The sequence below is a fragment of the Urocitellus parryii genome, chromosome 9, assembly GCF_045843805.1.
Source record: "Urocitellus parryii isolate mUroPar1 chromosome 9, mUroPar1.hap1, whole genome shotgun sequence".
In the NCBI taxonomy this organism is placed as follows: Eukaryota; Metazoa; Chordata; class Mammalia; order Rodentia; family Sciuridae; genus Urocitellus; species Urocitellus parryii.
In genome coordinates, this window is record NC_135539.1 from 81658068 (window position 1) to 81675218 (window position 17151).

The 17151-nt window shown below is 38.2% G+C and overlaps 1 protein-coding gene across 1 annotated transcript in view; it reads right to left on the bottom strand.

The window, feature by feature from the left end:
* Positions 1-17151, bottom strand: part of Ryr2 (ryanodine receptor 2) — a 588770-nt gene that overhangs the window by 135999 nt on the left and 435620 nt on the right. The window contains exons 52-58 of the mRNA XM_077802933.1: positions 16315-16455; positions 14758-14921; positions 12491-12569; positions 10077-10166; positions 9175-9312; positions 3451-3528; positions 1358-1433 (exon numbers count right to left, since the gene is read on the bottom strand). Of these exons, the coding sequence (XP_077659059.1) occupies positions 1358-1433; positions 3451-3528; positions 9175-9312; positions 10077-10166; positions 12491-12569; positions 14758-14921; positions 16315-16455 (766 nt within the window). The remainder of the gene's footprint in view (positions 1-1357; positions 1434-3450; positions 3529-9174; positions 9313-10076; positions 10167-12490; positions 12570-14757; positions 14922-16314; positions 16456-17151) is intronic.

Consider the following 17151-nt stretch of genomic DNA (forward strand, 5'->3'; position numbering starts at 1 on the left):
CCCTCAATACATGAATGGGTAAAGAAAATGTGGTATATATATTCAATGAAATATTAATCAGCTTTAAAGAAGAGTAAAATTGTGGCATTTGCCAGTAAATGGTTGGAGTTGGAGAATACCATGCTAAGCGAAATAAGCCAATCCCACAAAAATCAAAGGCCACATGTGTTCCCTAATATGCAGATGCTAATTCACAATAAGGCAGCTCTAGGCAAGAATAGTCATTAGCATTACCTTACATTAGGTAGAGGGAAGTAATGGGAGGGGAGGGGATAGAAAAGATAGTAAAACGAAACAGACATCATTATTACTGTATGTATATATGTGACTACATGATCAATATGATTCTGCAACATTTACACTCAAAAAAAATAGGAAATTATATCCCATCTATGTATATCAAAGTGCATAAATGCATTCTACTGCCATGCATAACTAATTAAAACAAATTAAAAATTTTTGAAAAAAAAGAAATTCATAAATTACCAATAGAATATCACTTTAATATTTAAAAAGTAAGGAGAAAAGAGCAAGCATAAGCATTTTCTAGTAACAGCTGGACTAGACAAGAGAAAGAGGTGAAGACAGGAAATGAAAAAGGGTGGGAGAAGGAGCAAGGGAGGCAGATCTAATTAAATTTTACCTAAATCTCTGCTAAAATGGGTCAAAGACAGCCATCAAAATTCTTAAACACTAGTAATCAGGAAATTACAGAATTTCCATCCTTAATCTGGCACTGCTGCATATGAAACATTCCCATAAAATGAGGGCAGGACAAGTCTTAAGCTTATAGAATAGTTCTTCCTTCCATATCACACACTCCCTTCAACTCATTGATTGGTTTCTCTTCTTTTCCTTTTTTTGCTACCAGGGATGGAACCCAAGGGCACTTAACTACCAAGCTATATCCTCAGCCCTATTTTGTATTTTATTAAGAGACAGGGTCTCACTGAGTTACTTAGAACCTTGTCTTTGCCGAGCTGGCTTTGAACTCGGGATCCTCCTGCCTCTGCTTCCCAGCCCTTTTATAGACTTTATTTAGAGACAGGGTGCTGCTGAGTTGCTTAGGGCCTTGTTAAGTTGCTGAGGCTGGCTTTGAACTCAGGATCCTCCTGCCTTAGCCTCCTCCTGAGCCCCTGAGATTATAGGCATGCCCCACCAGGCTCTGATAGTTGCTGTATTTTTTTTATTATTATTTAGTTGTAGGTGGACACAATACCTTTATTTTATTTATTTATTTTATGTGATACTGAGAACTGAACCCAGGGCCTCGCACATGCTAGGCAAGCACTCTACCTCTGAGCCACAATCCCAGCCCCCCTTATAGTTTTTAAAAGAAGGTTTTAGAAAATACTACCTTTGGACTCCAACTCCATTTTCTTCTTCTTTGCCCATATGTTATGGTAGTTTTCAGCCATCATTTCTGCCATAGCCTGAAATGAACCAAACATTTCTGAGCTAACTTATACTTTACTGGGCAAAACACAATGTTAGCTTTCCAATATGCAATATCAAAGCATGCCCTAAATGAATGAAAGAGTATTAATGCCAAAATACTTTTAAAAGATAATCAAAAACTCTCTTGCATTTGAAATTGAAATTCCAGAGAATTCTAATGATTTGTGAAATTACATAGTATGTAAATAGCATAGGAGATCTGATAGGAAGCCACTGTTATGCATGATGCTTAAACACATATTTATGATAATTCACTAATGATGTAATTAAAAGCTCAGTCTCTGTCCCCAATGCCAATCAATGCCAATTTAATAATGAGGACATGTTTTGAGAAAAAGGAAAAAAGAAGGTTTATTGCTTTCCTACCAAAGGAGAAAGAAACACAGGGGACTCCTGTCCTAAAGGCTGTGACTCTATCAGGAGGGACTGGGGGTTTTAAAGAAACTCTTAAGGGTCACATTGCAGGTATGCCTTAGTAGGGGGCCCCAGGGCACCCTGATGGCATGTTAGGATTCACTTATTAATTTGGGAGATGTTCACTTCCCAGATCCTCAGCCATCATCTCTTTCCTGTAGTGGGTGTGTTCAGGAGCAATTAACTAGGGGGAAGAAAACATAACACTGTCTCCCTAATCTTGTTAAGGAGTGGGAGAGGGGAGAAGCCTTGGAGCAAGGAGGGCTATATTCAGAAGGTGAAGGGAACATTGTTAAAATGAAACTTCAATATAGCTGTAGACTTCCACAGAAAATATGCTTATTTACAAATTCTTATTTTAATTTTCATAACTATAAAAGATAACAAACCTTACTAAACACTGAATGGAAAGAAAATCAGATGAACAGAGATTTGATTTCAAGACCATTCTCTGTTCAAACTGTAAGACACCTTGGTTAAGCTACATTGTTCACTTTGTGGCCTTTTGGATTTTGATATAATTACCTCTAAGTTTCTTTTCACTTTTGATACTCAACTTATTACATCATTTTAATATATTCCTACAGGAGCAATAAAAAAGGGCAAACCAAACAATTTAACAGTATATAAATCTTACATTTAGATCCTATTTCTCTTGGAATAATACTAACAATAGCCATATAATTACATCATACAGACCATTTAATCTTCAGTTAAAATCAGCCATTTCAAAGTCAGATCCTTAGTGACAGAGGAGATATGACTATGGATAGAAGACAAAGTGCCACCAATTTCTCTGGACCACAAAAAAAAAAAACCTAAAAAAAATATATTCTTTACTGAATAATTAAAAGTGGCCTTTGAGCACAGGATTATTAATTATTCTCTTTACATATATACCTAGCTATATTAGGATTTTTAATGGATACTACCTTTAAGGAAAATATATTGTGTGAAAGAGATATCCCAGAAAAAGTTTTTCAGTAGTCCCCCTAATCCTGAGAATTCATTGCAACCCCCAGTGAATGCTGAAACGTCAGATTGTAAGAATCCTCTGTATACAATGCCCTGCAGTGTTGAGGTGCAGTAGCAGAGTTAACCTGTCCTTCCATGTTTGATACTCTGATGCTTCCTTTGCATCACTACTGTTCCTTGAACACAGCAGTGCAAAACCAGACAGCTGATATGATAGCCAGCAGCCATTAAGTGATTAAGGGTGGCTAGCGAATACAGTGTGGATTTGTTGGACAAAGGCAGGATTCACATCCTAGGTGATATAGCAGGATGGCAAGAGATGCCATTACCCTACTCAGAATGGAATGAGATTTAAGACTTATGAATCTTTTGCTTCTGAAACTTCACATATCAGACCACAGTTCAGCATGAGTAAGCAAAACCTTGGAAGGGAAAAACCACCCATCAGGGAGTCCTCTACAGCATTTCCTAGAGCACTAAAAAAATTAGGGACATAATAGCTTTAAATTATATTGGCCCATTATATGGTCACCACATTCAAACAAGTCATGAAAGTCTTGTTAAAAATAAATTTGCAGACTATTTTAAACACTTAATACTTACATGCAGGTCTCTAGACAGTGTAACATTGCTCATGTCGATGGCTCGGGGGCTGTAACCATGGGCAGCATCTACAGAAACCTAGACCATTTATGTAAAAGAAGAAAATTGGCAAAGCCTCATTTAAAACCCTACGCAAAGAGTCTTAAATGATACTTTAAAATGTAAATCAAACATAATGTTTTCTCAGATGAAAATAGCAAATGTCCACACAAAATGATTTCACAAACATATTTAACGCACTGAATTATATTTGAGTGTCTGACGATTATTGATGATAGAATAATTCATGTTAATCTTATACCTAGGGGCTGTCAATCCCCAAATTTAACAGAATAATAGGATTCCATTATTCTAATTCTCATTAGAATTCTATTACTCTAATTCAAATTAGAATTCTATTATTCTAATTCTACCGTTCTATTAAATTTGTACAATGAAGGAATGAATCCAAAATTCAGAAATGCTAACTTATGCAAAGTGTCACTCTATTCCTGGGCTTCTTACAAAATCCTATTTAGCTGTGATGAAATTTACTCTTCCTCACCCAAGCAATAATGAACCAAAGGGGTAAACAAATGTCCTTATGGGCCAAATGTTAAAATAAAATATAATTCAATTTTTAATTACAAAAGTATACCATAAGGTATTCAGTGTCTTATGACAAATGCCCAAAACCATAAGACTTCCTTAATTTCTAAATTTTGGCTACTTAAAAATGAAAACTGTCTCCTTGTCAGTTTTAAGAATGTTTCACCATCATCCTGTGTCCATGCTCCATTCCACCCAGTAGGTAGGAATGAGCTCTCAGTGCCGCTTACAAATCTGGAATTCCATCTTGATGTATTCCATGGTTGTACACATTCTCTTATTAGAAATGGATAAACAAATAACAGAGAAGTACACTGTAGCATAAATCCGTGCTTGTAAAATACAAATGAGGCTAACATATGCTATAAATAGCACTGGGATCATAAGTGATACTCAGTCTCCTAGTGACTTCTGACCAAACCCTGGCATCTGTGACTTCGCCATGGCTCAGGAGTCTCACACAGGGAATGTGCCAACGACCATTAGACTATGATCCTGCTTGGTTTAGCGCAACCCAAGCAATCTGGGGTGCAATGTAAAATTATATTCCTGTACTAGCTCTGGGTTTATTTCAGAAGCTTATACGATTTTAAAGGAAATTGTATATTGTTATTAAATGAAGCCTGAATTTTGAAGGTCATAAATCTGCTATCTACAGAATTCATGGGTTAGTCAGATAGTTATTTCTGCTCCATTCAGAAAAGGGAATCATAAAAATCATAAATTCCACTCCAAAAAGAACCCTTATGTCAGCAGTATTTCTAGTTACTCCTTATTGGTTCACATCCTTTTCAATGATGACTAGTTCAAGCTTCGGGAGTTATTAGTCTTCAAACCTTCAAATATGTTTTGGATATGAGTGTCCCCCCCCCCCGAAGCTCCTGTGTTAATATAGATATATTCAGAGGTGAAATTGAAGCCAGACAGGCAGATAGGTAAGGGTCACATCCAGAGAATGAAAGAATTGAAATGTTAATTCCTTCAGAGTCTTTCCTTCACCCTTATCAAGTTAACCTGCCCCTGCTCCAACCTGTTGCTAAGGTAACCTGTGCCAAGAACTGCCCCTCCCTACAGGGAGTTGTTCATTATGCTTCTTCCTGCCCAGATCACTCCAACTTGGCCCCTCCAGCCCATCTGCTTCTCACCTTTTGGCCATCCCACCTGAGCATCTCCTGGGCCTATTCCATACACAGGAAAGAGAAAAAGGAAAGGGCAGGAGAACAAAGGAAGCTTAGGACATAAAAAGGCAAAACACCCTCCTCCTTGGGGTACCAGGATATCAGCTATGGCCCCCTTCTCCCTCCCAGGAGAAGACTATGTTACCCCTTTTAAAATAAACCCTACTTTATATTCTTGCCTCAGCGTGCTTCTCTAATGTTACACTTCAGGAAGCAGGACTCATCTGATATCTGGTGGTATCAAAATTACTGGATGGTGAGAGCTGTGACATAATCAGTTCATCCTAGTTTAAATGGACTGACTGGGGATAACTGTAGCAGGTTGGGTGTGGCTAGAAAAGGTAGGTTATGGGTGTAGGGGACCTGAAGGGTGCTTCTGCCCTGTGGTCTCTTCTCTCCTTTCTGATGGCCGTGAATGAATGGAGCAGTGCTTCCACCAGGATGTTCAGCCTCACCTTGGGCTCAGAGCAAGGGACTTTCCACCCATGGACTAAGCTTCTGCAAACATGAGCCAAAATAAACCTTTTCTTCTAAGTTGTTCAGATTGGGTGTTTTGATTAGAGCAAGGCAAAGTTGCCTAACACTCCCCTCTTATTCTCATGACATTTAACGGATAAAGATACCTCTTACTTTGACAAAAAGAGAAAAAGAAGATTAAATGGGCATTAATAGCCTAAAACTCATTGCCTTCCACTTAAAAAACTACCTGTTAGATTATCATTACCTCTAGCTTTCAGCCCTTGCCATTGCCCTCTCACATGGGAGCCTGTGACATGACAGCTTTCATATACTTTAGGTTATAAAATGACTTCCAATCTCACAGGTATAAATAATAGCAAATGTGTATTTTATACCTAGAAAGAATCAGTATCAGGCTCTTTATAAGTTTTATTAATAGAGATATCAAGACATTTTGTTTTCAAAATCTTCGCACTATTTAATTTCCTCTTAGACCATGTTCCTTGTGTACCCTATATAACTGAAACATTCTTTTAGCTTTAGATTAAGTTCTTGAGGCCATTTTTAAGAATGAAAGCAAATATTTCTTTATTCAGGGACAGGGTTTTTTAAGTGTATTGTTACATGTTTCTTTATTTACATACGTAGAAATCAGAAGACTGTCCAGGTCCTATGTGATTTCCGGTGACCTGAAACAAGCACTCATCTTCAAATCAAGAGCTTCAACATTAATTCAAAATCAATTGGCAGTAATGAAAACAATGGCAACTTCTGAGAGAGTGAGGGATACTCATCCATGAGTTGGCAAAAGTCAGATTATTCCACTGAACTGTCAGAACATCTTTGAAAAGTGATATTACTTTGTAATCACTTTAAAATCAGAAAAAGAACCTGAATAAATCACTTAAAGCACTATATATGACACCATATCATGTAAATAGTAAACAGTAGAATTAAGTTTAATTCTAAAGCACTTACAAAGTCCTTCCAATGGCCCCCAATGTCCTGCACCACTGGGCCCCTGAAACTCCTGCATGTGTCCACCTGCTAATCACTGGGCCCCAATCTCACTGGCTTCCTCATCTCCCTCACACACACACCAGGGCCCCCTCCCACTTAGCACATGTAGCCAGCTTGGGAGAATCTTCCTCCAAACCCCTCCAGAGACCTCTCTGGGGTCTTTATTCAATCATCTTCTTAAGGAGGTCAACCTTGAAAACTCTATGGAGTTTGCCCCAAACACCTTCCTACCTCATCCTTGGCACACCCAGCCTGCCTGCCGCCCAGAATGCATTTTCTTCTTTCCCTGCTCTGCATCATATTCTATAACACTGCTCATCTGCCATTAAAATGTAAGCTCCATGAAGCAAAGAATTTTGATATCTTGTTCACTGATTTGAGAATCCTAGAATAATGCCTGAAAACTAACAGGTGCTCAAAACTCTTCATTGGAGGAATGGGGGGATCACCCCTCCATGTTGGCCTCTGTTTTTGCTCTAGATGGGAAACACTTCCCTAAAATTTCACTCTCTTTTCACTCTTCATTTGTTTAAATAATTTTCATTTGCTTAAATAATTTCCATCCTATATACGTAATGCCAAAGGAAAAAAAAATACAAGGTAAGAAGTTGGAATACATGGATAAATAAGCAATTTCTACCATGTGCCCAAGATGGCCAGAAGGTCCTTTTGAGCTGATTGCAGTGCTGGCTCACAAGGAGGTGGACAAAAGCCAGTCCTGCAATCCCTCTCTGTAAACTTCTAATTCGGTCAGCCTCCATAGCCATTAAAGTAGGTTATCAAGTGTCTATGACATCATTCATGCCCTCAATATGCAAATTACAGAACCCTGATTAAGTTTCCCCTTGCAATGGTGAAGGGGGCTAACAATGCTATTGATCTACATAACAATAGGCAGAGGGGTGGGAAGGGAAGGGAGGGGCAGGGGGTTAGCAGTGATGATGGAATGTGATGGACATCATTACCCAAAGTATGAAGACATGAATCAATGTGAATGTACTTTGTATACAACCAGAGATATGAAGAATTTGTGCTCTAATGTGTGATATGAATTGTAATGCATTCCGTTGTCATATAGAAATTTAAAAATTAATAAAAAAAAGTTGTGGCCAACCTGTACTGCTATGTGCCAGTCATTCTTACAACTGTCATCAGCATCACAACAGGGACCCCTCAAACATTCTCTGAAAGCAGATGCTCTTTTCATTTTCATTTTTTGGGGTGGGGGATGGGTACCAGGGATTGAGCTCTGGGGTCCTATACCACTGAGCCACATCCCCAGCCCTATTTTATATTTTATTTAGAGACAGGGTCTCACTGAGTTGCTTAGCGCCTTGCTTTTGCTCAGGCTGGCTTTGAACTCACAATCTTCCTGAGGATTACAGGTATGTGCCACTGCACCAGCTCAGTTTCATTTTAAAGGTGAGAACACCAAAGCATAGAGAGGTTGAGCAGTTTGCCTGAGGTCACACAGCCAGCTACTCAGTGGTGAGAAGTGGGCCTGGCCAGGTCTGGCCAAGTTCATCACAGACTTCTTGTGCTTCCTAGAGCCCTCGTGGGTGAAGCAACCTGGGAATATCAGGCTCCAGAATCAATGGACACATGAAAAGTAGGTAAGATATGCTTTTATGGTCTTCACCCACACGGTCAAGTAAAATATGCCCGAATCTGAATTTCATTTATTTAAAAGCATTTTTCAAATATGCTTTTAGTAACCTCATTTTATTTATTCAAAAATAAAACAATTAGTAATATAAAGCAATATTTTGTGTAAAACAAGTTCATATCAGTCTGAGGAATCAGGAAAGGGACAATGACAGGTTTAGCTCCCCAAAAACGCAAAGGGTCAGATGTGAAGGGTGCAGGGAGCCTTGTGACCATCTTAATGCCTAGTACCTGGTTCCCACTGCTTTTCCAGGGCTGGTTCTGCCTGCAGCATGACCCCAGGGCTGGAGTCCTAAGAGGCCAGTGAGTCCCAAAGCCAAGAGTCTGGCTCTGCCTATCAGCTCTGCCTGTCACACCTTCCCTTGCAGCAGGACAGTGCACCCTCTGGGGTCTGGAACTGGGTCTCCACTGTCCCCTAAGAACCAGCCCTCCGTTTTCTGGCTGGATAACAAAGCTCTATGCTTCCTACACCAGCCAGGAAATCATGGCTCCATGCAAAATTCCAGTACTCCACTCACGATCTGGCTCACTTCAAACAAAAAGGAAAGCAATATCTTTTCCTCTCTAATTTTGTTGGTCTTCAGAACATTCAAATTATTTATTTTAAAGACAATAATTAAATAAAAGATTAGAATTCCTATTGCTGTTATTATTTTGAGTCAGCGTCTTTCTCTGTTGCCCAGGCTGACCTTGAACTTCTGGGCCCCAGTGATCCTCCTGCTTTAGCTGACACCATAGGTGTGTCCCATGGCATAAAGCTTAAAATATTTTTTAAGTAACTTATTTTAAAATGCCTCATCACTGTGACTCTTACCTGGCTTGTCTGAGAAATGCGACGGGTCCGGTTGTAAAGGGCCATGCTGTCTCCCTCCCTGGTCCTTTCAATTCTCCAACCCCAAGCCAACATAGTCTTCAAGGATTCTTTGATTGGCCATCGATAAATTTCTTTTTCCTAGAGAAAAAAAAATGATATTATTATGAACTGAAATGGAAATGTAAAATATTTAGTATTTACTTCTGAAACAGACTGCACCTTTAAAAAAACTTGATTGGCGTAGTTTACTTAAAAATAAAATCAGAAAGTTAAAGTTCTACAGGGCGGAGCGTGAGCGAAATCTAATCGGACCCCTGTGGAAGAGGGGTCCTGGCTCCTGGTGCAGCATAGCAATCTGTCTTCTCAGGCCCCATGCTCCTGAGCCCTCAGAGACTAGAGAGGGGATTCAGAAGACTAGAAGGGTGAAGAAGAGGCCCGTGTGAAGGCCTCCTGCTCTCTGAACAGAGGCGGGACCCCCTGCATCACCTGCCAGGCCACAGAGTCCTCTGTGCTCCTTGGTCACACATGCCTTTTCCCTTGTGGCAGAAACAGACTTGAGGACTCCCACCTCAGAAGCACATTAAGTACCACTTTATCACTCATCACCAAGAAAGGCTGAAGTACAGACTATTTAGTTCTATAGTTCTCAAAAATATGGGAGAGAGATAAAAAGCAGAAGAGAAATGAAAATTATTAAGAGACAAGATAGTAAGCAATGAAATACTGACCCAAAATGAGACTGGAGAGCAAAAGATAAAAATAGAAGATAAAAAATGGGACCTTTGAATAAAGGTAAAAGCTTAAGTGTAAAATAAAGAAGGTATCTCAATAGGAAAAAAAAAAAAAGACAACAAAGACAAAAATTCCCACAAATTAAAACTTTATAAACTTAAAAACCTCACCTTTTCAGATAAGAGTTTATATGGCTTCATCAATGGCTGTACCTTAGAAGAATCCGAATATATTTCTCCATAAATCCATCCATTTGCCAACTATAAAAATACAAACACCAAAACCTGTTTTACGTGTATGATTTTAGACAATGCAGGTGTGCGTGTGTTTGAGAGTGTACTGGACCAAGTGTAAAATGAACCAAGATGAGAATTAAGGTTTAAATTGTATCTAGCATAAGTCCTATAAAGATTTCCAACTTAATGCTATTTTCAGTCATCATTTCAAACAAGTCTTCTTGTCAGAGATTGAAACATCTGTCTTCCTTAAAGAGATGCAGGTCTTTGATTATACCAATAAACAGTACCCTAGGAGGCAGCTTCTGGGATGCATACTGTGACAGTGACAATATTTATTCTGACACATCTTGGGACCCCACCTGTGGCAGGAGCTCATGAAATGCTAATTTTTTAAATTTTTTTTTTAGTTGTAATTTGAAACAATACCTTTATTTTATTTATTTTTATGTGGCGCTGAGGATCAAACCCAGCACCTCACATGTGCTAGGCAAGCGCTCTACCACTGAGCCACAACCCCAGCCCCAATGAAATGCTCATTTTAAATGGGAAAACTAGAGCATGCACCTCAGGAGGTTCACAGGACAGTATTGTCTGTTTTGCCCATTCCTATATTCCAAAGTCTTTCAATAGATCCATCCCACATTCTTCCGCCCATCTGGATACATCAGTACCTCCCTACATCAGCTGGAACTGGACTGCAAGGGACCGCATCCTGCATGTTCTTGGCCATCACTATTCCACCCACGTGGTGTTGACAAAGTCATTATGTAAAAATGGTCCTAACTGACTTACCTCATCAATCAGTGAACTGATGAGCAGTCACACATTTATCATACAAACCAACAAAAAGTGCTTATTTGAGTGGGAAAAGGATTGGCTGGCCAGAGGGAAGCTTCACACTATTACCAGGTTACCCAGCATCCTGGGAACCCCCTGCTGCTTTTCATTCACCAAATCTGCATGTGGATTTTAGATTCTTGCACCTTCTGAATTCTCTGACAAGTCTGAGAGTCTTTTTCAAGTTTAAACTAAATTAATCCTCATGTATAGCCTTTCCTTTAGAACATCTCTTGATCAGTAGCAAAAATCTCAGATTTCTACTGCTTTCCTTTTCTCAATTGGGTTGTTTTCTTGAAAACACAAAACAAGTGTCATCTGGTCAGTTTAATCTACTTTTAGTGAACTACAGATCTATTTGATAATAGGAAACACAATGGTGGACTTGAAGGGATAAACTATTACTGAATCTTGATGAAGAATTTTCACGATTTTTGATCTAATATGAAACTACGTATAAAACCAAGATGGATTTCGAACTTGGTTCGTCCAATTCTCCCTGAAGACCTTGGTGATTGTTACCTTTAACTTCCACAAAAAATAATATTCAGAATTATACTCATGATTTTATTAAGATCTTTTTGGAATCTTAAACTTGTATTTTTTATGAACACAAATATTCTCTGTACATCATAACTGTGTTAATGTGGCAGAACAAGCTAAATATTATACTAGCAAATTGAAATTTGATGTACTTGCCTAAATTATTTTTGGGGGGTTTGCTACTGGGGATTGAACCCATGGACACTTTACCCCGCCCTTTTTATTTTTTATTTTGAGACAGGGCCTCATTAAGTTGCTGATTCTGGCCTTGAACTTGTGATCCTCCCATCTCAGCCCCCAGAGTGCTGGGATTACAGGCGTGTGCCACTATGCCCGGCATTCTTACCTAATTTAGAAAAAGTTCTCCCTTTGAAAGAGAAAATGATCAGGCCAGATATGTCAGAGCATGACCATTATGAACACAGCAGCCTGGACCAGAATGTAGTGTGTGGAGAACCATCTGTGGGCTGTGTGTGGACTCTGTTGCCAGTGCAGCCTAGTGAATAGGATAATCTGATGTCTGGGAACTTCTAGTGGACATTTAATCTATTTGACTGCCCAGAGACATTGTGAATTCCTATTCTGCTCTGCTATGTCCCACACAGCACTGGAGATGAGGTAACCTGCTGTGTGTAGCTGCACAGCCCCTCTGAGATGGGTATGACCTGCCAAGATGCCAGTCAACCTGCTGACTGCAAGATATGACGAAATAAGACTCTACCCTTAAAACCTTACCCCTGCCTCTGATGTACCCCATTAAATAAACCATGAGAGCAATTGTTTGGCTCCAGCTTCTGTGTGGGCTGGACCTATCAGGAGCTCCCCTTTTGAAACTATTTTTTCGACTCTTTTCTTTTTCACTAATTATTCTAGACTTTAATTTCTCAGGTGGCTTACACCCTCTTTGGCAGGAAGAAGAACCCCCAAATGAGGCACTGGCCACCTCCCCATAGTAGTGCTTTTACCTTGTCCATTGACCATTTGTCATGGGAATGCTCTGCGTATTTGTTAATGAAGTATTCCAACTTCTCAGGAATTGTAATACTATGAGAAAAATAAAGAAAAAAAGCTTGATTATCAAAGAATTTACAGGGAATCATATTCATAATTTATAATTTACAAATGCTTAGATCCTATTCAATGCATAAAGGTTAAAAACAGTTTTAACAAAGTTTCACATCTTTCAGAACAGTGAGAGAAAAGTCAAGCAGATGATGTTCCACCTGTTCATCTTAAGTTGATACATCTTTTATTATGTTAATATAACAAATTAGGTATAATAAAATAGGCATGATATTAATTAACACATACTCAAAGATGAAGACAATAGATTATATGAAAAAGAAAACAAACCCTACATCAAGATATGGCTAGACTCAAAAAGCTTAAGACACACTTGTCTTCCATACTCTTTGAAGCCACTCTCTCTGACTCTCTCCTCTGCAACAATTGTAATTGGAGAAGACTGCTGAAATTGAACCTTTTAGAGTTTTAATTTAACCCAACAAGTGATGTGACAATACTTTTAAATATTAAGGGTCTACAGAAAATATTACAGGTGTTACTGATATTGACCACAGGGAAAAGTAATTAACTTTTTGCTTCATGGTTTTGATAACACTCATTCCTGACTCCTTCCGTGTTTAAATACACATATAATCCCTTATACAGATGTCAAGCACATCCAGTTGATGACCAAGTCCAACTTGGGAGTATCAAATACATCTATGAATGAAAAACTAAATATATGTATAATTCCATTCATTAAAGAATGCAACATATTAAAGCAATTAATTTAATTTTTTCTTTTTTTATTATTAGTTGTTCAAAACAAAGCAATTAATTTTAAGAATAGAGTTCTAAATAAAACCCTAGAATAATAAGACAATTTCCATTCTTTTCCAAAAAAGTAATCAGTTAGTAGCTAACATACATGTACTTAAGAAGCAATGTATAAAACACAAGCAATTATCTCTATCATGATGTAGACCTGTATCTGTAAAGAAGTCCCAAAGGATCAAGACTAGGTTAATTAATATACATGCCCAACACTTATTAATTAATTGGATTTAATTAATCAACACTAAAACCATTACAATGTCCTAATGTTACTTTAAAATCCTGAATTATACAGTATGTTAACAAATCACAAACTTACCCAGGTAGAAATATGAACCTGTGATGTTTGATTACTTGCTTTGGAAGAGATACAAAGGATCAATCATATAAGCCAAATACTGGGTAGATTCTTTCCCCACAGAACTGTCATCAAACACCAAATATGCAAATTTAAAGCATTGACTAATGGCTTATCACTTGGGTTGAAATTTTGATTTCAAAATGGAGGCTGAACTACAGCCTAGGAACTGCCTAGGAGCCTCAAAAGTTGAATTTTCAAGCAAATTCAGAAGCAGGGCACAGAACTACCAAATAACTGCCCTGCCAAACCGATTTTGCTGAGCCATGGTGGAATCAATAAGATCTTATAGCAGGAAGAGGCAGCTGTCCTTGCAAACAGGGATCCAGGCTTCCACTTAGAGAAGGGGAAAGACAAAGTGCTGAGACTTGGGACACTTGAGGATCCAAGCATCCTATCCATAGAACAATTCATGTAGTTAATCACACATAAGGAGTTTTGTCATGCTGATTGATGTTTTTGGTTAAGGTTGTCAAGCTGTATTCTAACTGCATGCTAAATCTTCCACTAAAAAAAAAAAAAAATCTTATTTGATATTTCCTTCCATCTTATAATGTGTTTTATAATGCTAAACATTGGCCACTCATCCTGACCTTGGGTGATGGAGTTGGGGGTGGAGCAATTCCCTGACTCTCACAGAGACAGCTTTGCAACACTGCTGGGTTCACTGCAACTACAAGATGCCAGAGAGGGGTTTGACTATAGTTACTGATAAACATCTTGGGTCACTTTTCAACTAAAAATAGAGCTCATATACTTTCTTGACTCTCACCATCACAGATACTACCACCTGGTTATATTCATGGACTCCTCGTTATGTTAAGAGTATCCTAGAAGGCACATCTTATGTATTTTTGATATTGGTATAATCACCATTATTACTCCTATCATTTGATAAATTAAAGGACTCCTATTAAAAGGATACCAATTCAAAGGGGGCATGTATTAAAGAAAGTTCACTTCAGTACCTTATTCAATTTCAGACTTCACACATCATTTACAATAAAAATCTGCTGCAATAGAAAGAGTCCATACTTGGAGGTATCAACAGGTTGTGGGTTAAAGTTCCCTTCAGAATCCATGGATGACTGTTTTTCCATCATACTGACATAGTTTGACTCCATGTAGTCTGGAGGTAAAGCTCCTGCGACTGCACTCAGGCAAGGCAGTGCCAGCTTGAAAAGTTCTTGTTCATATTTCTAGGAATAAAAGGAGGGCCAAAAATTTACCAAGTGACTTCATAGGAAAAGCCATCAGCATGATCACTGTGACAAAGATGACTCAGGAGAAGATCTGAACCACCCTAGGCTAACTCCACTCCATGAGATTCTCTCTAGCAAATGGAACACAGCGTCATGAGAAGCTGCAGCCAAGTGTCCAGCCACCAGCTGAAGGTACACAGTCTCTGCTCCTTGAAAGTGCATTCTCCCAAGGTAAAACGACATAAGCCTGACTATTCTAAATTTATCACCTCTTTCAACATGAATGTGTGATTTCAGTCCACAGAGACTGCATTCCTAACAGTTACGGATAACTGCTGCACTACTTTACAATGATCATATATGAAATCGTATAAAGGCCACCACTCCAGAGAGTGAAAAATTTACTGTTCCCTGTTGCATTTCAAAGGGATAAAAAATATAATCCAAACTGGGAAAATAGTTCTATAGGAAGTGTATGTAATAAAAATTTCTGGGAAGATGTATTTTTCTATTGGTTACAAAATTAGTTAAAATTTATAGTTGTGAATTTTTTTTTAAAAAAATCAAAAATAATTAAAATATTTCACTTAGAATTTCCAATTTTAAATTGATGTTGTAAATGTTTCTAGAAATACTGAAACATTATTTTAGAAGGGCTCTCAGACTACCAATGGAAACTCACTGGAAAAAAGCACCACGAGTAGCCACCAAATGTAATCACAGATAAACTTTTCCCTACTATACAGCACATTTGCTGTTAAGCTGCTCTGTTCATTCATGGTACTGAGCAGAATTCAAGCAGATTTTGATTAAACATGAACCTACCAAATGTGGTGTTTTGATTGCCTTCAGTCATCTAAGCATACCTGAATCATATTCATTATAAACGCAGCATTACAAGGTAAATCCACACAGGCAAACAGCACCACAGAGGTACTTAAGCTTCCACAGAAGCAAGTAGAAGGTATTGGTAGACCACTAGAATACTACAATTATTTATATATATATAAATATGTATTTTTGTAAAGTTTTATGTTTTATAGTCTTATATTTGACACAATTTCTTGAGGTTTTATAAGCTTGAAAGATAACTAGGGAGAATTATAGTCCAAATTAAGTCCAAAGCACTAGAAACTTAACTATGAACCCAAATTCCTGAAATGCTCAGCTATTTTAAATTCATGATCACAAGCAACATGCTACCATAATGACTGTGAAGAATCAGCATAAACTGCACTCTCAATGCGTCATGAGTTTGAAAATGAGGGGAAAAAAATTTGTGTAAGTCCGATAGTACAGCCATTACTCCACCGGAAATACTATCTTCTCAGAAATCTACAGCATTTTATTGTTTTATCAATACAAATAAATCCACTAAACATTAAATTACCTTTTGAGACAGGGCATCAAAAATGCCCCAGAACAACTTCCTTGATAAGTGAAGCTCCTCTTCGGAGGCAGCACCAAAGCTGCCCCAGCCCCCAGGCAAGCAGTAGTACTTCCAGCATCTCTCGTAGTGATTAGTCAACAGCTGCAGGGAAACCAGTCCAGAGGCAGTGAGCTGTTACCCTCTCTGTCCCCATTTCCCTTCTTGTGGCATTTTAAGGCCACCCAACAAGGTCAACTGCTTAACCCCACAAGTCCCTTTGGAGAACACAATTGCTGCATCTCTTCAAACTCTAACACTGGTCACACTATGAGGACCGAACGTTCCATTTTACAGTTGACGTTATCTTCAACAGAATTTTTTATGAGGCAGTCTGAATACTAAGCAAGCTTCCAAATCTATTCTACTTGGATTATTTCTTTGGTTGTAGATGTGATTTATTACCTTTCTGATTTTTCACATATGTGAAAGACAAAAATAGACTTAAATTTGGTAGATTTTTGGAAGGATTTTTCTTCATCTAAACTTGCCAATTTATAGAACGGTCTGTATGTATCAACTATAGCTATTTGGATTCTCTTTATCTAATTTTTTGTTTGTTTTGGAGTTTGGGGTATTTTTGTACCAGGGATTGAACCATATCTCCAGCCCTTTTTAATTTTTCTCTTTTTTTTTTTTTTTTTGAGAAAGTGTCTTGCTATGTTGCTAAGGCTAGACTTGAAGTCATAATCTTTCTCTTTCAGCCTCCCAGTGGCTGAGATTATAGGCCTGTGCCACCAATTCTGGCTAAGATTATTGTTGTTAAAGCCAATACATTCCTTACTATTAAAATATTTCTTC